General features: G+C 39.8%; 1 protein-coding gene across 6 annotated transcripts in view; it reads left to right on the forward strand.

Annotated features, from left to right (window-relative positions):
- The window catches only part of SGIP1 (SH3GL interacting endocytic adaptor 1), a 221,821-nt gene that overhangs the window by 151,247 nt on the left and 47,339 nt on the right, over positions 1-23,235 (forward strand). For 5 of the 6 annotated variants that reach the window (XM_034653636.1, XM_034653638.1, XM_034653637.1 and 2 more), the window contains 4 exons: positions 402-476; positions 9,595-9,722; positions 10,678-10,804; positions 16,940-16,999. In XM_034653636.1, coding sequence (XP_034509527.1) covers positions 402-476; positions 9,595-9,722; positions 10,678-10,804; positions 16,940-16,999 — 390 coding nt within the window. Of the gene's footprint in view, positions 1-401; positions 477-2,620; positions 3,113-9,594; positions 9,723-10,677; positions 10,805-15,948; positions 16,015-16,939; positions 17,000-23,235 lie in introns of all 6 variants that reach the window. The other variant, XM_034653641.1, reaches the window with a different exon arrangement.

Here is a 23,235-nt window from a genome sequence, read left to right on the forward strand (position 1 = left end):
TGTGATCCTCTGTTAACATGATATTCATTCATTCGATCATAAGCTCCTTGAGGACAGAGGCTCCTTTTATTTAACCCCATGCCCCCAGTTCCTAGTATGATGTGGAACTTTGCCAGTGCTTGAAGTTTGTCAAATAAAGGGATGAATGAATAAAATGATGACATTATTATTGTTATCTGACATCCTTTTGACAGATTCTTATTATCCTAAAATGGAAGAATCTGAATGGGTCCTGCTTCCATTCCTTAGCCCTGAACTGAGAAAAATTTAGACCATTCATGGTTATAACATTGCCAATAATAGCAATATGAATGAAAGCCCAAAATCCTGCTTATCTACAGAATATTGTGTAACTTAGGGAGAAAGCGTTCGCTGATGCTTGGTATCTCTTGTCTTTGCAGCACCTCCACCACTGCCTCCCAAAAACATACCAGCCACCCCACCCCGAACAGGCTCCCCGCTGACAGTTGCACCAGGTAAGCTTCAGGTTTTTTTGGTACTGGGATGATAACAGCAGTCAGCAGTGGCCCTGGACCTCAACCTGCCCTGGACGTGTCAGGAGCTGTAGAGACTCAAGCATGAAAATGTTTGCATTCAGTTTTCCTTCCATGACAATTTACTATGCAGACTTATTTTCCAGTATCACTCTCAGGTTTCACAAAAAGATTCTCTTTCTCAGCTCATTTTTCCTCTGTATCATTTTGTTGAATGAGGGCCACATTTATTTGTGAGATGAAAGAAAAAAAAAATCTCAATATCAAAAGTCTTTGTCTAATTGGCATTTCACTTCATTGGATCTCATGTTAATGATTTACGAATTAAAAATCTCAAGGCACAATTTGTATTTTCCCAAGAACTGATCATTTTTTTTCTAGAATTAAAACTGCCTAGTCTACAAAGACATAGAATGGTTCTCAGGATGTGCAACCTCTGGGTAAGCTTGGGGGGGGAGGGGGTAGATTTTTTTCCCAGGAATCATTTTCATCCCGTGGCAAAAAGCTATGTAAGGATAATGAAATATGGCAAGGAATTGCCACATGCCTTTAGATTGATCTTTTCTAAGGCAATTCTTTACCTTGTATTAAAATCAGTATTACATATTCATGCAGTTTGTAATCTACTTGTCCTACTGGGCTAGCAAGTCAAAAGCAGTAATTGCTATATTATGTGTCTGGGCCCTTAGGATACGGTTCTTTATGCCCTTTGGAACTCCATTGCTGCTTTGTCCTTTGCTATTTTTGCAGCCTGGAGTTTGATAGCTACCGAGTAGGTATTTATCAACAAGACCAAGTGCAAGGCATAGTCATTTTTGAAATTTATATTGATTAAAACCCAATGAAGAGTCATCCAGAGCATGATACATGAAGGTGTTTGCAAGTTCAGATCATTTTGGCTCCTTGTATTCTCATAAATATATTAGATATAAATAAATCTACCAGTGACATAATTATAAATAGTGTAGGACATGCAAACTGCTACCCCATTTATCTGTAGCCTTAGAGCCTTGAAGGTCAATTCTTTTCTAATGTGAAATATGGAAGGACTGGGCCAGTTCTTAGAGCTGATGAGTTATTTAAAGGTAAAGTTTCTTCTGCTCATGCCTTGCAATCATTCAGGGAAGGGGTCTAATCCCAATAGCTTCTAATTTCGATAACCTCAGTGTTTAAAAAGTGCACTTGCTCACATTACTGTTGTTTTCAAGCATTTCCTGCCAAGCTATAGAAGACAGTTTTAAATTTTTTTCTATTACTGATAAGAATTAAAGAGAAGAGCTGATGCTCATGTTGAAGCAGAACCGAGAACTTTGTTTCCTGACTCTAGATAGATGCGTATCACAGCTATACCTACGATGTTAACAGGTTAGACTGGATGGGAAAAGACATTGTAAAGATGTTCTGACAGCTTCCTCCCGTTAACCAAGTACATGTGTAACTGGTCTGACGAGCAGTAGAAGTCTCCTCAACAACCTGTGTGTGTCGTACGTGGGATGTGTATGTGTGTGCGTGTAAACATACGTGTGGGGTGTTCCTTTAAATAACCTTTGTACTGTGTTTCTGGTGTATTTAAGGTGGAGGATGTACGGCTTAATTATGATACAATAATTTTTTTAAACGAACAGATATTATTAGTTTCACCAAACATTTTAATATGCTAGAGCAGACAGTCTTTATCGAATATGAGGGTGATTTTCAGCTATCAGTTATTTTTCTACTGTGCTGCGTGTAGGCTAGACTTTCAGAAAGGACCTCCCTTTTGGAATTGCAGTTCCAGAGCCTGAACTCTGTGAACCTTTTCCAAGCGCAGCCTTTTCAAAGTGATCACCCTTTGCACTCTTGTGAGCCGCCTTTGAGAGCAGTAGCACGCTCAGCACTTTCAATGGTGGTAAAAATAGCTACCTGGGGTCACCCAGCAGAAAGGGTAAAGTAACAACATAAAAAGATGACACTCACGTTACGGCGGCAGGGATCGCTCTCTTCCCCTTGAGCTCGGATCCAGTTATTTTTACACCTCACGGGGCAATCTGTGTACTATTCTTTGCCTCACCCCTCCCGCCCCCCGCCTCATACAAATAATGTTCACCGAGTCAATTAAAGTTAAAAATCAACTACTTTAACCACAGGAAATGACCAGTCAGCCACAGAGGTCAAAATTGAAAAACTACCATCAATCAATGACTTGGACAGCATTTTTGGCCCAGTGTTATCCCCCAAGTCTGTTGCTGTTAATGCTGAAGAAAAGTGGGTCCATTTTTCTGATACGTCCCCGGAACATGTTACTCCAGAGTTGACTCCAAGGGAAAAGGTGGTGTCCCCACCAGCTGCATCAGACAACCCATCTGACTCCCCAGCTCCGTGCCCCCCGGGCCCTCCAGGCCCCCCAGGACCCTCTGGTCCTCCTCGCAATGTACCGTCGCCGCTCGATTTAGAAGAAGTCCAGAAGAAAATCGCTGAGCAGACCTTCATTAAAGATGATTACTTAGAAACAATCTCATCTCCCAAAGATTTTGGGTTGGGACAGAGAGTGACCCCACCTCCCCCACCACCACCCACCTACAGGACTGTGGTTTCATCCCCCGGACCTGGCGCAGGCAGTGGTGTGGGGACCACCAGCGGTATGTCTTACTGTTTGAGTGTGCTTCCTGTGGCTGGGAATGGCCGTGGCTGCTGCAGTGTGAGCAACGCCCTCCCCCTGCCTGGCAGTTGGCTTTAGAGCTTCCGCCGTCCCTCCTTTGGTCTGGGTGTTCCGTGGCCCATGGCATGTCCTAGTGCACCGAATGCTAACCGTCATAGTGCGAGTCTGTGATGCGTTCTGCCCTGCACTCCTAGCGCTCCTTCGGAGTGCCCTGCCTTCCACCCTGCACTTAGGAAGTGCGTATTTTTTAAAGGAAGCTGTTTGGAATTCAGGAAAGGTCTAGAAAGGCAGATTTCATAGCCAGTGAGTTTCATGTTAAGTGTCTAATTTCCCTGTCAGATGCCTGTACAAGAAATTTTTTAGTTTGTTTTGTTTTTAGCTCTGTTGAGATATTATTGGCAAAATTATAAGATATTTAAAGTGCACAATGTGGTGATTTGAGATATACATTTATAGTGAAAGGATTGCTCCCATCGAGTTAATGAACACATCACATATTTACCTTTGGGGGGGTTAGGTAGGAGGAAGGGTGAGAACACTTAAGCTCTACTCTCTCAACAAATTACAATTAGACAATATGGTGTTATCAATTGTACAATATAGTGTTATAGTCCCCATGCTATGTATTAGATCCTCAGACTGTATTCATCTTATAACTGAATGTTTATATTGTTTTTTCCCAAGAGTCCTAATTTTGGTAGGTAGGTCAATGTGTTCTTTCTTCTTCTACTCTTTTTCTTTTTCCTTTCTTTTTTTTGTAGGGGGAGAACCGTGTTAACCCCTCTAATTACTTTAGGAAAAAAGAAGTAGGGTTTGGAAAGGAGATTTTTAGGGGACAGCAAAAACACTGTACCTTACTGCACCCACAACGTATCAAGCTGCCACTGAACACAAATTATTCTCTGATTTTATTTTGATAAGGTCACCAGCCTATGAAGTCAGCTCTAAGCATGATGACAGGTGATGGAGAAGTCTATCAGAAATGGACATTTGAGACTCTCTATCCAATGTTGATATTGAATCTGATATTTTGGTTTGCCTTCTTTGAAGCTTCATTTTATGTTCCCATCCTATGAAAGGATAGCAACCCCTGCCATGCACACCGAAGAAAGATCAAGATTTTCTAATGTATCTTCTTCCATATTTTTTCTTCTACTGGTGCTCACATTTATCTGGCAAGACCCCCCATTGCCTTCCCTCTTGTGCCTGTAGGTCCAGGTTAGGCACCTTCTAAGTGCCATGTGTTTTTGTTTTTAATTTGCTTTGGAAGAGGTGACCAAGTTTATGCTATTTAGATCTAGTGAGAGACAGGAAGGAAAGGCATTTGTCTCCATTCTAATATTTATCATTGCTGCCTCTTTCAATGGAATATTTCAGTCCTTGCTCTGTGTTTGAAAATTCCTGTGCTTTAAGCATCCAATTTGATCAAGGAGAGGACTGGAGGGGCGCCTGGGTGGCTCAGTCTGTTAAGCGTCTGCCTTCAGCTCGGGTCATGATCTTGGGGTCCTGGGATCGAGCCCCATGTTGGGCTCCCTATTGGGCTCCCTGCTTATTGGGAGTCTGCTTCTCCCTCTCCTCCCTGCTTGTGCTTTCTCTCTCTCTCTCAAATAAATAAATAAAATATTAAAAAAAAAAAGGAGAGGGCTGGAGATTCACCTGTACCCCACACAAAATCGATGTTTTATATCACTGCATGTGTCCCAGGTGCTTTCGTCCACCAAAAAAGGAAAACTACTCAATATAGAAATAAATTTGGGGAACGTTATGTTAAGACAAAATCAGCAGGTTTCTTTACCATAGGACCTCTGAGAGACTTTAATTTGCCAATAATAACAGCTATAAGTTTCTTTTTCGGGGTATCATCTTAATCCTTTGTGCACATCATTTCCTTCTTACAACAACCCCATGTAATAAATGCTCTCTTATTTCTCCTATTTTACAGCTGCATAAACTTGGGGAAACTGTGGCTCAGAGATGTCAAATAATTTCCCCAAGTTTACACAGCTACAGGTGATAGACTTGGGATACTCAGTCATTCTCAGGTCTATCTGATTCTGAGCCCGTGTTCTTAACCCCTGTGCTCTTCAGGCACTCTTTTAAGGTTTAGTTACAAAATATCCCAAACTTAATTGACCACTGACACCCACCAATCATGCCCTGTGTCATCAACAAAATCACCAACAGTTTTCTCTCAAAACCCACTTCTCTGTGCTGCTCTTGATAACTCGAGAGGGTTAGAGCACCTGTCTTCATTCTCTGCTGCATTTTTAGATCATTTTTGGAATATAAGCCTCCTTACTTATCTGTAAAGGTAATAAAAGGACCCCACTTAAAGCCTTCAGTTCCAATTTCAAACCCAAAGAAGCTGCCTCTCTATTATCAAAGAGGGGACTGTTTCCAGGGTCTTGCATGGTGTCCTCTTCCCAGGCTGAGGTTCTCAGTCTTCTGATAAGACTTCTAGAGGAATAACTCCCTTGTTCCAGTGGCGGGCTTCTGTGCTTTCCTCAAAATGAACATGCTTAATTGGGGAAAGGGAGGACAGGGCAGATTTGTTGCTTATCTGTTTCTTCCATCACCTTCCACGAGACTCTGGAAGGCGTTTCGTTGAATTGACCACTGATCTAATGAGTGAAGAAGGGAGCCTTGGCTTTCTTTCTGAGATGTTTGAGAATTTTGTTGTCATCTCTATGTTTAGCTTCATAAATTATTTGAGTTTTGTTTTTTTTTTTAGGTGTTACCAGTAAAGACTATCGATACTTAATAATTAAGCTGGAAAAAAAATGATACTTTGCTGGTAAAAGATTGAATTTCTAAGTGGAGGATTGAAGTGGGTCAATGAAGCTCATGAATAAATAAAACTGCACAATTATCTTCTTAATTAAGTCCCAGTTTATTTGTCATTTAATGTTTTATTGATGGAATATAAACTGACTAGCGGAAATGTAAATTTACGATTAAAACAATGAGAGATGACCTCATGTTTTAAAGATTAACAATGCTTCTCAAGACCTCCTTTTTATAACACTTTGCCTGATGAGACTAGCTTTTCCTGAACATCTCAAACTATATTTAACTGGGTACCATTATGCTCGATTTTAAAATTTCATTCATTTGGTCACTGACCAAGTGTAGACAGTACACACAGCCTTGTGAATCAGTTGAGTTACCTGATGTTGAAAAATAGAAGTTAAGAATTTGCTCCAAGAACTTTGATTTACTTCTGGCAAAGTTATAAATACCTAGTTTGGCTGGAACTTTGCTTTATTGGAATGCAGATGATAATTCTCTTGGCAAAGGCCATTTCTTCTTTCTTGTGGGTGCTGAACCAGGGAATGGGAGGGAGACAGTGTTTTATTGGCCTGTAGAGACCAAGGAAAGAGAGATGTCAATAAAGATAGAATGTTCAGTGCAACACTTTCCAACTTGAGAAACTAAGGCAATATTAGAAGATATTACACGCACACACATTTATAAACAAATGAGTGTGAGCTAACTGGGATTGACCTAAACAAATATATTTCCTAACTACAAGTCTTTTAGAGTGGCAGAGTCCAAATAAGGAAGCCACTAGCCAACAAAGAGAGATGGGAGTTGAAGCAGTTATTGTATGGCTTTCAAGGGGCTACAAAAAAACGATGCTAAAACTTCAAGTTGAAGCAGCAAATGGATTGAAAGCATGTCAATGGTTGTCAACTTTCTTGAACTCACAAAACTGAAATAACATACAGGTGATTTTTAAAGTTAAACCTGAAACAGTGATGTCCAGTTTTTTTCCAGCCCTGCTCTTCGGAATAAATATTGCCTGTAGAAGAAATGAACGTGTAATTCCAGATCAAAGAATGAGGATAGAGACGTACAAATAGTCGTCTACACTCTTAGAACACGAAACAATTGTGCAATCTCACAAAATCAGGGGAAGCCTCAGTTCAGTTAAAAAAATACCCCCCAGGCCCTGACTACCCTCTGCAAAACCTCAGGGTTCTGTCAAGAGGGTTTTGCTTCTTAAACACTGCCTCGGTGCCTTTCTAACTGCACGACAAATCAATCAAATCAATCCAGTTAGGAAAAAGTGAAAGGAAAAGGAAAACAGTTAACTTGCCACTTTTTTCTTTGCTTTTAGTTGTGTCTGTATGAAAAAGACACAGTCTTTACCATCATCGTCAACATCTATTCCCTTTTATTTGTGTAGCATTTTATAGTTTACTGAACTCTTGATAAGCATTTTCCATTTTGATTGTCACAACTACCTTGTAAGGTAGAAATTTCTCATTTTTTAAAATAAAAAGCTGAGGTTCAGAGAGGTTAAGATCCCACAGCTGATAAGAGGCGGGCAGGGCCAGAAGTCAGATCATCTGCTTTTTCATTCAGCTTTTTTCATCATTCCATACCGCCTTGATGACAAGCCACATATTAACTTTCCCAAGCATTACTGACAGTGGTTTTCAAAACTTTCCCTCTTCAAACATATTAAAAAAAAAGATAAGCATCTGACTTTTTCCTGAGCTTGATTCAGAAGATGATTTCTTGGAAATAGACGCACGGATAGGTATTTTGAACCATTCCTATGGCGTTGTTTTCCAGTGAAACAGAACCTAGAAAAAGTCCCATGAAACTTCCTGACAAAGACTTTGTTGTTTCAAGGTTTATTTTCCATCTCTCTGCTGTCACTTGTGCTTCCTGAAAACATCCTGGGTGTCAATCTATTAAGTGAAAAGGGAACTTTGCAGTGGGACCTGTCAAAACATATCTTCTGTTTTTATTCAAGAAAAGATTAGCCAAAGACTAAAAGTATTTACGTTGAGAGAAATGTGCAGGAGCTGCTGTTAACAAAAGTAAGAGCAGACTTTATGTAAAATGTGGGACTTCACAGTCCACTTAAAGCTACAAGACTCTGCATTTAAGAGCTTGGACTTTGGAGTTAAAACAACCATCTGAGCTATGGGGCCTTGAGCAAGTTACTCAATATCTCTGTGCATTCCTACAAAACTTAGTGTGGGGATAAAATAAAATAATGCACGTAAAGTGCCTGGCATCGCTCTTGGCCCAATAAAATAAAAAGTAAGAATACAAGTGAAGAAAAGAAAAGTGGTAGAGGTGGAGAGACCGTGGAGATAGGGATGGAGGTGGTAGTAATTTTAATAGGGTTTCACACTAACGAAATTACACTTAGAATAAACAGCACAGAGAAACACAACACCCTCAGTATTTCGGGTTGTATTGAAATAAGGGGAGCAAGGTTTACCCCCAGGGACTGTCATCAGAAGAGAGCAGATTCCAAGATGCTGGGTTCTGCTGTTCAACTTCAAAGCTCTTTGGGAATCTGAAGATCTGGAGATGGAGACCAGCATCTTGCTGACCTAGGTTTCTCCAGAGAGCACAGTTTTGGGGCATGTCAGATGGGAGGAGAGGAGTGGGCAGTTATTTTCCTGAGGCGGGATTTCTTAGAATTCTCTTGGAATGATCTGATACCTGTGCTTCTAACCAAAGTGACGAAACCTGTGGAGTAGTTGGAGCTTTTCTGAACAAGCACTGCTTGGAATGTCAGTCTGAATTTCTTCAGGTTTGGAGTCAAGGAGTTTATTCATGCACCCCAGACATCTGGCTAAGGCTAGACCGACCCCTGAGTCTGGAGACCCTACTGGTGTGCTGATTAGTGTGCATGCCGGCCTCTGTGTGTCTTCTGTGTTTCCCATGTTTGTCATTGACAGCCGGAAAAGTAAATCCAAGAGGCTCTTTTCAAAATCACCACAAAAACCATCATGGGCCAACTCTACATAAAACAGATTCCTTCAAAAAATACAATCCTCTAAATTCAGTGTGATTCTATTATTAAGATTCTAAATGCAAATTACCTGTGCAACATCCAATTTACTTTCTTATATTCTGTCCTTCGCTTACCATCGAGTGTTTGCTTACGTTTATTAAAGTTAGCATTCATATTCTGAAGCACAGGAAAAAGGATAATTCTCTTATACATGTTTTAAAATATATATATGTGTATGTATATATATCATGTGGAAAGATCATTCACCTTCCTTTAAGGTCTAACCTCTATTTTCATCTCGGACATAAATTCTGAATATGCAAAAACAAGAGAATTTATTATAAGTTGGGTGTGTATGTGGTCAAAATGAAAGGTCCTTACCACCAAGCTAAAAAGGTCTTCCATCACAGAGAATAATAAAAGGATTTACCTTTCACTGGGTGTCACATGACAACAAAAGGCAATAAGCTTCAGCTTCTGCCATCAACTCTAGTTCAACTGAGTGATTTTTTTTCTTTATTAAAAAAAAAAACACACATACACACTAGATGCTAGAGTGTTGAGTGTACTAATTGCTGGGGTGAAGAAAAGCACCCAGGACCAGCACTGTACTGGGGGGATGGGGTAGGCAGATTCCGTGATGACAGCTCTTGGCCACGTGTGGTGCTGGCCATCGTTAATACCAGCTTGTTTTTCAGGTGCATCATCCCCTGCACGACCCGCCACTCCCTTGGTTCCCTGCAGCAGCACCACCCCCCCACCACCTCCTCCCCGGCCTCCATCTCGGCCAAAGCTACCTCCAGGAAAACCTGGAGTCGGAGATGTGGTATGTTCCCTTCTGCTACGGCTTGCTCAGAGACTCCTGGTGAGAATGACAAACAGAAGCCAAAATGCTGCAACACAGGCTGCCTCAGTGGCCTCAGATCACTTGTGCAAATGGCCCTGACAGGTGGCGTCTGAAAGGCAGTCCCTGCAGCAGGAGGGTACATTTCAACCCTCCCTCAATCGCCACCATATTTCAAGTCGAGGTCTAAAATGATAGGAATAGGAGGCTGGGGTGCTCAGTTCTGCCACCGTGGGTTTGAGGCAAATTAAGATAGTAATGCTTAATTGCACTAAGTCCTTTAGAAAGAGAGGTGTTTCCTTTCACTCTATTTATCTGGTTGAGGAAGACTCCAAGAGAGGGGAAGTCCTGGTTTCCATCCCCTGATGAAAAGAACTTACTGGTGTTAAGCACACCGTGTGAATACAGAGGAGGGTGGTAGCCTGATAAATTTGTTCCAGAAGTTTCTTGTATCATGTTATAAGGCTGAAGAGTTGGCAAACATTCTGTGTGAACAATTAAGAGACTTCTGGAAGAGGACCATTTCTTTACTATCCACACATAAGGGGCACAAACTGGTGATGTCCATAATAATTGGTTTACCTAGCACAGTTTTGTATACTGTATTTAAATATGTTTCAATGGGTATAAGCACTCACAGGAGGTTACCTGCTTAGTCCCTGAGGGCACGTAGGTTCACAGTCCTAGAACAACACAGATCTCAGCTTCTCTAAGCCTGATGTATCTGCCGAGTGTAGCACAACACGGTTTATGTTTCCTTTAGCTCCATCCACAAGCTCCTGTTAGAGATAGAATCAATTTCAAGATAAAAATGGTGTCACCTATACTCTTCTAAGAACCTGAGTTGTCCTATCCGGGGCTGGAAGATGTTAAAAACATGGAACAAGAGTACTCCAACCTGCGTGTCTAATTTTCTTCTCTTTTCTTCTTCCTGCAGCCCAGACCTTTTAGCCCTCCCATACATTCTTCCAGCCCTCCTCCGATAGCACCCCTTGCCCGAGCTGAAAGTACTTCTTCAATATCGTCCACCAACTCCTTGAGCGCAGCCACCACTCCCACAGTTGGTAAAAATTATCTCCTGTCTTTTGATCTGTTTGTTGTTGTGACTGGCTATGTTTTATGATCTGAAAACCTCAAGGCCCTCTACTTCTGGCCGAAATTGTTTTGCTCTGTGTTCTGCTTCTATCAGCTGACTCTTCTTTTAAAAGCACCTTCTCAGCAAAGGAGGCGAAATGCTTCAACTAAGCAAATAAACAAATAAAAGAACATTAACACCTGTATTTTGCAGGAATTCTCTTACGCTATTCCATACAGAGCTACTCATAAAAGTAAAGAAGAAATCATCAAATAAGGTCCTGTAATTTACATATTATTTCTGTAATAAAAATAGTCTCCTTTGAGGAGGAATGTTTATTTAAGTTCCAGTTGTGTACCACATCAGAAATCACAAAATTCAGATCTTTTATTTTCTTAAAGCTTTCATTTCTTCATCACTTTTGGTTGTCCTTATGTTGACAGATGGTATAATTGTTGGCGTTGTGGGACTTGAGCAAACTTTTTGACATTCTTTTCTAGTGATGTTTGGTCAGTTTTCCCTGAGAAATAAGTCATTGCTGGCATTTTCAGTAAATGCCTTTGTGCCTCTTTCCTTATGGTGTGATGAAAGTCAGGAGTTGAGAATGGCTGCTCAGCTGGGTGGTTTTCCCAGGTTTAAATGCCTCATTTTGCCTGGAGCATCTTTCCTCTTCCCAAGGCTGATCTCTCTCTACACCTCTTCACCCGTCTTTCATAAGCTGCTGCCTCTCTCATATTTGCATGGTATCTGGGACCTGAGGCTCTGCCCTTCCATTTTTTCCCATTGTCTTCCTTTATTGTCCGAACTCCCCTCCAAGTCTTCCATATTGTAAACTAGCTGGCCCATCCTGCATTGCTTGGGAGAATCATTAACTCGAAGCTAAATAAATCCCTGCTGTTATTTACCGAAGAAGAGCACGCTACAGAGCAGCCCATGTGAGAAGTACTTTGATCAAAGCCTGAAGCTCTTCTGGAGAACTCCCTATTTTCCCAGGGATATAAATGAACGTGTGCCTCGTAGGGGCCCCAAAGAGAATTTCAATTATATCACGTGTTCTTTTTTTTCTAATCCGACCAGGCCAAGCAATCCTTCAAATTTGGTGGAAATATAGCCAATTTTGTAGGATTCATTAACAGACAGATATTTAACACTATTTATATAGCCAAGCCTGTTCCTTCTCTGCATCATCCATTGAGGTAATTTGGGGCTTCCTATTTTAAGATGCCTATTATGTCAGTTCTCTCTGGAGTTTTTGGTTCTTTTTTTCTGTAATGTCCCAACCTTTTTTTGGACACTCTTTAATACTCCTGATTGCTACAGCCATTTCCCCCACTCTTGCTCCCTTTTTTTGTTTTAAACAAAAACAAAACAAAAACCTTGTTTTTGTTTTATTTGGGGGGTGTTTGTTCTTGGTTTGTTTTTTTCTCAAGATTATTCGTTCCACCTACTCCATGTGATTTTCCTGGTTGGTCAGAGACGAAAGTAAGAAGTATAAACTCTCACTCACAGAGCAGAGCTCAACTGACTTCAGATGACTGTCTCACATATTCTTTAAACTCATTGAGATTCATAGAGAAAATGACACACACAGAGATTTTGAACCGTGTCCATGTTTTATACAATGCGTTTTTATACTCCTTACCACTGAAATCTCAAATCCTGCCCAGTGACTTTCTTAGCACAACCAGTATGCATTCTTTCAAGAGGAATGCCAGAGGGGGTTAAAAAAAAAAAAATACAGCCACCTGAGGGGATACTCACATTGCTTCATTGCTGAGGAGCATTCTGATTTAATTTGTTTGGTTCTGGGTTTTTTTGTTTTTTGTTTGTTTTTTTGGTTTTCCTCTTCCTCACTCTCTTGTTCTTTTACTTCCCGCTGCTGGGAGTCACTTGACAGCCACTTCTCTCTGAAGTAGTCACCTTGTCAGATGGCTGCCCAGCAGCAACTGTGTGTTGCTGTTTATCTCTTTTTGGAGAAGATGTGCTTTGGCTGTTCAGCACCAAGGGGCTGACTATTCATGACTGACTTGGAATGTCAACTTTATGCCGTCAAATGGCTTGCGGGGGATAGAGAATTTCAGCAGCAAATTTTTGAGATCGGTGGCTCAACATTTCCCTCCTACCACACAATACTTTTTTGACATTTCCTATGACATCCGAGCCAAAACTGGGGCAAGTACGGTGGAAACTTTGTACATATTTATTTGTACTTGCTTACCGCAAAGTTTAATGGGATTCAAGGACTAAACTTTTAAGAGCAACTCTAATCTTCCTACGCAACAATTCCTGTAAGAATATGCCCCCAAAACACTTTGGACATAAAGTCTTGCATGAAAGCTATGATTATAAAATCGTAAATCTGATGCCACACCTGAAAATAGGACATTCTGTGCGTATCACCACGCTCAAATAATGAAGAACCCCTCTGCACCTGTATGTCACAGAATTTAGGACGCCTTCCATCAGAAGATACAGTGTTATTTTATATATGACTAAGAAAGGGAAGGGAAAACTGCCAAGTAAGCTGAGATGCAGTGCTTTCTTATCACATTAATTTTAAGACCCATTCCAAATCCAGAGATGTTAAAATGTGAAAAAGTGCACATATCAGAATCAATGAAATACAGCACACTCCTTTTGCACTAGTAAGACCTTCACTATTTGATTTTGGGGGGGGAATCCTATTAATATTATGGGAATAGAGAAAATGTTTAAAATTATTCTAAGAAACAAACTCTTAGACATTTAGAGATAAACAGAGATACCTCTAATTTAAATATCCGTTTTTCTTATTTTTTTCTTATCTCTATGGGTAAGAGTCAAGGGGTTTTTTTAGATGTTTGCAAAATCTTTCTTTGGTACCCCAATGCAGTAATAATACCATAAAGACAATTTTTTCATTGTTAAATGAAAAAATATATATTATTAAATATATTGTTATTTATATTCCTTCACTGTTAATTATGCAATTTCAACTGCATCTTTAACATCCTCTCAGAAATCTGAATGAATGAAAAGCAACCATTTGTAGGCACCAAAGGAAGCAGTAGGTGGATTTTGATGTTTCCTCTGGTGTAGAACTCCAAGCAAACGTGATTTGTATTAGTACTGGAATATTAGCGGTAGCATCGAAATCTTACAACTTTTTATCCAAGTCTTTTTCTCTCCAGGCTGGGTGGCAATTCCGAGTTGGATAAACATTCTTTTAAAAATACTTTTATTGATGCCAGTTACTCTGCACAGAAAAACCTTTGGAGATGGATATTCCTGATCTCAACTAAAAATTCCCACATTTAATTTTAGACTTTTTTTTTCTTTCTACTATTTTTTTTTTTGGAAAGACCTGCCTCTAGTTCTGGCTTCCCCATCCCAGATCAATTTGAGGCAATTTCCGTGGTTAGTTCCTAAGGAAATTTTTTCTTCTGTACTTAATTTGAGTGTTGTCCTTATTTAAAGCAAGCACAGAGCTATCCAATAATTCATCTTTAAGTTCCCCAATTTAGTTATGATGTTTTCTTCAAAGCCCTCAATGTCCACAAACACCATTAAAAAATTCTGAACATGTTATTCAGTCCTATGAACTATTCTTTTGTAACTTCAATTCAAAAAAACAAATGGCAGTATTGGAAGCTCATGGTTTTTTGTTTGTTTGTTTGGTTTTTTTTTTTTTTTTGGTATGAATACTTGCCTTCTATTCTTTTTTTTTTTTAAGTTTTTTTTTTTTAACTTTTAACCCCACTATAGTTAACATACAGTGTTATATTAGTTTCAGGTATACACTATAGTGATCAACAATTCTATACATTACTCAGTGCTCATCATGATGGAGGCTCCTCATTTTAAGGAAATTGTAAATACGAAGTTAGTTCTTCAAAGGAAAGAAATATCCTCTATCATTTCCCACTAACAGGTATGAAAGGGTATGGTAACATTCAGTTACTGCCAATGTAACTGTTTTGCTTCCTATTTTCTGGACAGATTACGGAGTGTCCTTCCTAGCGCCATGTCCTGTTCCTCTCCTATTGATATTTTAGGCATTGCATAACTTGTTCTAGCCACCAAGGAAGCCACTTATATAACAAAAACTGATTGACAGGTGCTATCCTAGAACCTTAAAAATTGACAAAGAAGTACTTTTCCTGATTTACTTCCTAAGTCTAGGAAGCAAGCCAGTAGAATATTTTTTCCAAGAAACATGATTTATAGAATAATTTTACTACCCTCATCAATTTCCTTACCTTCTCTACATTGTAGGGAGGATTCTCCCGTATGGGTCTTTGTGCAGATTTTATTCAGTTTTTTTATTTAAGCTGTAATAACACTCCAAAGACCTGTGGAATTGAGTGTTTTGGTTTGTTGTTTGTTTTTTTTTTTTTTATCACATAGGATAGAACTCCAATTACCTGTGTTTGTTAGTTGGTGAGGAGGGAGATCACGTGCAAAGATCTGGAACTGTTGGGGTCCAGAGCAATTGTTGCGATCAATTTACAAAGACGTTTGGCCATAGCTGGATACTGTAGCCAAAGATGGAATTACAGTAATGTTGCCCAAAATTAACAGACCATAACTACTAAAGACGGGCGCAAGGCAAATTGAATTTGGATACTGATGAGTTTGAAATGGGATACTTCATTCAGCGAACTCAGATTTACACTGTTGCTTTTTTATGGTCTTGTTGAAAGCTTACTCCTGCCCACTGGGGCAGGGAGAAGGTATATTCTGAGTGATCCTGTGTCCCAAGAGGTTCTATTGATGAGCATATGTCTGGACACTTGAGAACTGTGTCTGAGTGAAATGCACTTACACAAGTCAATTACTAATGATAGTGCCTTTAACAACTCCATGAAAAGGAGTTGTGGCGTGATTTCTTCCATGGAGCTGACTTCAGCCAAAATCACAGATGTTAAAACCTGGCATTTTAAAATTTAAAATTTTTTCTCATAGAACCATCATAAAATAAGCACATCACTTTTTTTGTACCCTATCATCATTATCCCAGTGTCTTACGCTTTGTTTCCTTCTTCCATTAATATCATTCCTGTGTTTCAATCAGCGAAGTATACTGCTTGATTTCATTTGGGATTTGTATTTGTGTTTTTGTTTTCCATTCCTTTATATTTCTTTGGTTCGTAGTGTCAGAAGATGATGTTTTTTATGACAAACTGCCCTCGTTTGAAAGGCGCTGTGAAACGCTGGCAGGTATGGTGCTAGCCGAGTGATCTCTAGATATCTAGCCGTTAAAAATCCAAGCCATTATGCCATCTGAACGCTATAAACCTTACGGACATGCTACTCACCTCATGAGTGTCTGGTGCCTCTCAGAAGCACCCTGTCTATTTATTATTGTTCATCATGGAACACATGCCACCAATTTTTCTTTTGAAGTGAACATATTAAAAAGCAGCAGGTTGCATGACAGTTTCTCAAAAGGTTTGAAAAAGGTGAGATGCCATTGCTTTGTGAATTTCCAAAGGAAGGAATAATTTAACTGCTCAGAATTACATGTCCGGTGACTGCTTTTTGATTTAAAATATAATAGAACACCATCAGTAATCTTGTTTTCTCTTTGGTACATAGGTAAAGGGTCTTTGTGTCTGGATGCCTAAGGTGATTCCATGGGAGGGGACGGAAGATGTGTGAATCTTCCATGAACTTTAAATTGATATGCAATGCTGTTGTCATTTAAAACCTAAGCTAAGTTTGATGTAACCCGTAACTCCGAGTTTATCTTTTTGAAAATATAGAAGGGGATGACATTGAAGATGAAATGGATACAGCAATTGCTGAATGACCGTTTGCCCTAACTAGCGCAGTTAAAATATGCTGACGCCCCTGCATGGCCAGGAAGACTTCCGCTCCATGCGCTCAAGCACCGAGTATCAAGCTACCAACAACACGTGCCCATCTCTTTAGGCTCCATAGCTTTGCTTTTGCTTTCTGTTTCCCAAACTAAAAACAAAAACCAAAGCATAGATTGCCAGCCTTCCCTTTTTCCTGCACGCTAATGGCATGCAGTGCCTCCTCCCTCCCCCATAGTGAGATTAATGACCTGTAACTCATACTGTGTCCTTCTCTCTCCCTCTCCTTAACCTTTCCCATCCCGCTTCAACTCCTGGCCATACAGAGAATGAACAGCCTTCCCTCGTTTGGTTTGACAGAGGAAAGTTTTATTTGACTTTTGAAGGTAAGTAGTACATAGCATACCAGATACTAATTGATACCCCTCATCCTTATTTCCCATCTGCATTTCCAAATCCCAGTTCTCTTCAAAAGACCTGGTCTCACCTTCTATATACAAATGCTATGGCTACTTAGAAAATATGAAATATTAAAGAAAATATGACATGAATTTGGTTTGTATGGGATCTTCAATTTTTCGTATTTAAAAAAAATCAAGCCAATTTGCAGTCAATATTGATTACTTAACTAACTGTGTTAAATTGAAAAAAAAAAAAAAAAGCAAACAAACACCTTTTTTGGCCAAGGAACTTAACTCTGTCAACCAGGGCTCTTTCCTGACTCTTTTGCAAATGCAATCCGACAAATGTAAGGACGTTTTTGGTTGGAATCGGCATTTAATTTTGTTTTGGATAACTAATATTTCAGATACGACATCCATTACTATAAAGCATAAATATATATATACATATTCTTATGACAAGGAATGCTGCATAGGAGATCAGAAAAATGAGGAAAAGAGCAAAAAGGAGTATTGTAGTAAATTCTATTTGCATCTACTGAAATTGCAACTGACATGGCTGTAGAAAAATGGACAACTATCGCTGGACTTGCCATTTTAGAAGATTAAGGTGAATTTACATAAATATGTCAGATATTTAACCTCAATGTTGGATAACTTGTTATATTCTGAATTAAGGATTAGCATTCTTCTGTTTTATATTTAAATTCTAAATCATTTTAACAGGTCAGGCATTTGATAAAAAGTCCTATTTAAGCTAATTGTGGGGAAAATTTAAGTAATTTAATATAATCGTGGGCCGCCTCACCCATAAATATTGATCACGTAAGCCTCTACTTTCTACCACGTTAAATAGCTAAATTTCTCCTAGGATCAGAAGTTGGCCAAAATACATTCTACTCTAGAGTTGAATCTAAACATTGAACTTGTCTTGTGTTTCATGACAACGAAAAGCACTTTCCTAACTTGAGTGTGTGTTTTATCGCAATTTTAAAAATTGGAATGACTGATAGTGATATTTAAGTAGCTTGAGAGGTGTGGCTTTTTTCTCTCAGGGGTGAATTTTCCTGGCAAGATCGTCCTAGAGGTGGAAGTCCTTAGCTTGGAGTAGCTTGGGTAGCAGCAGAAAAGAATGATCTGATTTAAAGCTTTCCAAATACCTGATGTCCTGTCCTGGCTCAGGTGGAGGACAGGTGGAGAAGTAATCTTCAGGGGAGGATGCATGTTTCCCACATGATGTCAGAAGCCTTCGTCGCCTCGGGTCATTACTTTTGTAAAAACCGAGATGCAAAATCCACAACTTATGACCTTCTAAACTTTCTCTTTGAATCAGATGGAATTAAAAACTGCCCCGGTGTTTTTTTACTGATCACATCTCAAAAGGAGAGGCTACAGTTGAATAGGTTGGTAATCCCAAAGTACAGCAAATACCTGCATCTGTAAAGGCTCTCTCTCTGGTTCAGGCTGGCCACAGCAGACTAGTTTACCCTGCGTTAACCAGGAAAGTCAACAGTACTCTACTGCCATCCCTGCCTCAAGTAACTGGGACTCCACGAAAAAACAACTTCAATGGTTTTTGTTGTTTCTGTTTGTTTCGGTTTTAGAGTACCTATTGGCTCACTTGTTTGTGTTGGAGTTTGGGTTTCTTTAAATAGAGAGAGGGAGACTTTTTTTTGAAGATACCTATCTAAAGGCAATGTTAGGTTGTTGGGTTTTTTTTAATATATATTATCAATCAAATATAAGTATTAATAACTGTGTGGAATAACAATGTGAACTACATTTTTTCACTTTAGGAAAATATAAAATATAAAACATAATATTAGGTGTCCAAAGTTGGTGACATAGCCATTCTAATTAGTAAGATCTGAATTTCATAAGCATCTTGATTTAGACCAAGAAAGTCATGCGAGAAGGTGTTTTAATAGAAATAAAGGTACCGTGTTACCTTCACTTTGTGCAAGTCAAGGGAGTATAGAAAGGGCTTCCCGAGGGACTATGGGAGCAGCCATATCACAAATATATGCCCCTACTTAATCTTATTAAGAAATGCTTATGCAGATAAAAGTACATTAAAATGAACTCCAGGACTTAGGAGAAACTAAACATAGCCACCTGAGCAAGAATGGCTCTGTTTCAAGAATGGAGAAGGGTGGGGCGCCTGGATGGCTCAGTCGGTTAAGCGTCTTCCTTTCGGCTTAGCTCATGATCTCAGGGTCATGAGATTGAGCCCCACATCGGCTCTGTGCTCTGTGCAGAGTCTGCTTGTCCTTCTCCCTCCCGCTCTGCCTCTCCCCCTTTACTCTGCACACCATTAATAAATAAATAAATAAATAAATAAATAAATAAATAAATAAAACCTTAAAAAAAAAAAGAATGGAGAAGGTTTATTTTCACCATTTGCGTACATTAGCCTCAGGTATTTTTAGCTAGTGCAAGCTGGAAGGATTTTTTAATTTTTTGCTGTGATGATAAGTGATATGGAAATTGCCTTGAGAATAGTGCCCCTACCCAAATTGTGAACTCCAAAGGACTGTCATTCAACATGTTCTATTGAATAGCACTTCTAGCATATTCTTCTAGGGCAGTCTGGTTTTACCCACATTTGTTATTATTCATACTATCATTTTCTTCAATTCTTCATTCAGGGAATACAGAAGAAGATTCCCAGATCAAATTATTCACCTGTTCTAAACAGCTTTTAAATCATTATTTATTGTCATCTAAATAGTGTTTTTATAGTGTTCAACACCTTAGCTGGTCTCATTCATTGCTTTGTTCTTATAGTGCTCTAGGCATTATAGTTATCAGTAAGTGTTTTAGCCACTAACCAACCAACCAACTAACTAATGAACATTAGCTTATGAATTTATTTGGAGATAAATGTGATATGCTTCATACTTTCAAATTTGAAAGAAAAGTGTTAAACAACAGTTCTAACCCACAAGAGTTTTAAAGCTTTTCTTAGTATTTCACTGTGATAAACAATTTCAGTAATATCTTAACCTATTTAAGTTGGGTTTTAAAAATATTAAAGTTGCAAAAGGTAATAACTTCAATTAATTCATCCAAGAGTATATCCTATTGAAGCTATCAAGTATTCTTCTGAAATGGAAGGAAGGGAAAGATATTTCCATGACAAGTAGAAGATGTGATTATTAGACATTTGAACAATTCCCTAGAGCATTTTAACATGAAGATGTTTCCAGAAATGTGCTGTCCCTGTCCTTGATTAGCTTATTTCACAACAAAATCATCTTGTACCTGGTAACAAAAAACAAACAAACAAAAAACCCTGCAACCATTCTTAAGTGTCCTTGTGTCTGAATATCATCTCCATCCTCTGTGCCTACAGGCTCTGGCACACTCATCTCTAGACTGTTCTGCGCTCCGGCTATTGCTCTTACCCTCTCACGCCTTCGGGAATGTCACATCCTTAGCAACACCCTCCTCTACATTCGCAGGCTCTCTGCCAACCTCGCCCACCTGTTTCCTTAACTGAATCCCAGCTCTCTTCAGAGACCATCACTTCTGTAGCACTCTCCCTGGAAAGTTCTCCAGTCTTCTGTGGGCCATATGTCATGGGACTACTAGGCACTGTTTGCGTTCTCCCAATTCCCTGTTGCCACTTCCAGACCCCCTCCTACCGCTCCTTCTTGCTGGCCACCGCGGACCTGCAGAGCATTCCTCTGCGTGTAATTACAGGCTTAGACACGCGGGAAGCCCCCTTTCACCCTCTTCTTACCTTGCTTCCTCGACTTATCCTGTGACATAAATTGATGCGGATGGCCCATCCAACACCCTGGTTCTGGGGCCTCTTTGACTTCTTCAGCTCCAACACACTTTCTCTCCATGCTACTCGGTAATCCACACCTCTGGCCACATCTTGGAAGTGGTCCCCATTGGCAAGTGTCATTTTGGCTATTTCATAACCAACAATTTTGCATCCTTCCTGTACACCAAGGACTAGATTAGGCAATGTTTTTTTTCATTTAACAAATATGTATTGAGGAGTACTGTGTGCTCGTGCTCTGTAAGCACTCCCCAGTAGGAAGCAAAACCGAAAGATATTCCTGTCGCCATGGAGCTTATATTCTAATGTGGAGAGTCAAAAATAAGAACATAAATAAGTAAAATATATCTCATGGAGATGTTAGCAAGTTCTCCAGAGACAAATAAAATAGGGAAATATACTCCCAGTGGAGTATATTGGAGATTGCAATTTTAAATACGGGAACCTGAGGGTATAAAAGTAATGGGTCATAATAAAAATTATCTGAGTGCTTTACTATGTGCAAAGTACGCTGCACTATTATGTCATTTCATCTGCACCACTCACTGATGAAGAAATTAAGAATCAGAGAAAATAAGTAACCTTGGCAGGATCCCTCAGCCAGGAAGGGGCACAGTGGGAATTCGAATCCTGGTGGCCTACCTGGAGACCTGGGATGATGCTCTGCTTTGCACACGTGACCTCATTCAGTCTTCGCAACAGCCCTTTGAGGTCAGGGGTTCTGGTGGGTTTCCCTGAATCTCCTGACCCTTCCAGCCCTCCATTCCCTGACTGTGCCTTGTCTTTGACCTCACTGAGACCTCTGGTCTTCTGTCCACCCCATGCTCAGTGCACTGGCACTAGCTGACATTCAAGTTCTTTTCTAGACTCCCTGGAGGAAAAATATGTTTCTATAATGACTTCAATTATCTCTACAACAGCAGCTATATTTCCTCCTTGGAATTATGTTGTCTATGTGAAAAGAATTCACTCTTGGACATTTTAAACTTCTGACCTCCTTCAGCAGGGTTTTAAATATCCCTACTTGATCATTGGTAAGACAAAATCATAGGCATGGACCACTCAACTTTTCTTACCCTGACATAGTAATCACATCCTATAAGAAGCCAACAGGTCGAATTTTTCACATATGACAAGAGGATATTAATTTCTTCATCTGAGAGTCACTGGGAAAAGGAAAATTGGAAGGCGTGACCTGTTTTCTGGGGAGCAACTATTTTGCTAGATTCACAATATTCTTCCTTTGGGAAGTTTCCACTAATTGTCCCCACCCCACCATAAGGAGACCCTTTTCAGTCAACAATTTGATAAAGGTATTGAGTCCCCATCACTGCAAATCACAGTGTTACATACCACCAGGTTAAGAAAAAAAAACCTATAGAAACATAAAACGCGGTGATGCAAGACCATCTTCATTAAAAATATGAAAATCACACTCCTTAGGCATTCTGAATGTTTACATGTAAACTGTATGGTAAATATAAAATGTAAAATCCTTTCTAGTAATAACTGAAGGCCGCAGAGAGTTTTTATGAATAGCCTGAGCTTGTTAAGATCCAAGTGAGGCTGAAACGTTCTACCAAGCAGATCTACTGAGGGTTTCAGAATTCGCGTTGCTGCTTCCTAAGAAACGAGTTCCCCGGTTCTGAAAATCTCTAGATTGACCAACCTGCTGATATTTCACTTGGATTCTTGCTTTTTAAGGCAGTTGCCCTGTCTCACTCATGTTTACTGTATGGCTGGTGTGCTGGAAATGAGCCAGGAAGTCAGTGAAGGAGAAACCTCTTTCTCTCCACTACTCACAGCACTTCTGACACCACGTGTATGCAGTTTCCCCCTTACCCCAAACAGTGCTGACACTAACAACCTGGAGTTAGTGCAGACCCCACAGGCTAAGGCCTCAGTCCTACAAGACTGCCCCCTCCCCACTTCAGATGCCAGTTACAAGTCCCAGGCTGTCACCTGTCCTTCTGATTGACCAGTTATAAATTGAGGGTTCTTACAAACCCCCGTCTTGGGTTTAGTAATTTGCGAACAGCTCACAGAACTGAACTTTACATTCTATTACCTGTTTATTATAAAGGTTACGCCTCAGGAACAGCCAAATGAAAGACATACATAGGGCAAGGTTTGGGAGAAGGGACACGGAGTTTCCATACCCTAAGTATGCCGCCCTTCTAGTACCTTGATGTGTTCACTGAACTGGAAGATCTCCAGAAGCCCAGCTTGGGTTCTATACCCAAGATGCATTTGTTTATCATGTCTGCTATTTTCCTGGTCTCCAAAGTAATCTCTCAGATCTCTGGTAGTGACTAAGCCTGGGAGTTTTCTCTTGTATTCCCATCAGACTCACCTAGGACTGTAACAGTCCTAAATGCAGTTGTTTCTGAATGTGTCCCTCACTCAAAAGAAAATGAGTCATTCAATA

Source organism: Ailuropoda melanoleuca, chromosome 2 (assembly GCF_002007445.2).
Source record: "Ailuropoda melanoleuca isolate Jingjing chromosome 2, ASM200744v2, whole genome shotgun sequence".
Taxonomy (NCBI): Eukaryota; Metazoa; Chordata; class Mammalia; order Carnivora; family Ursidae; genus Ailuropoda; species Ailuropoda melanoleuca.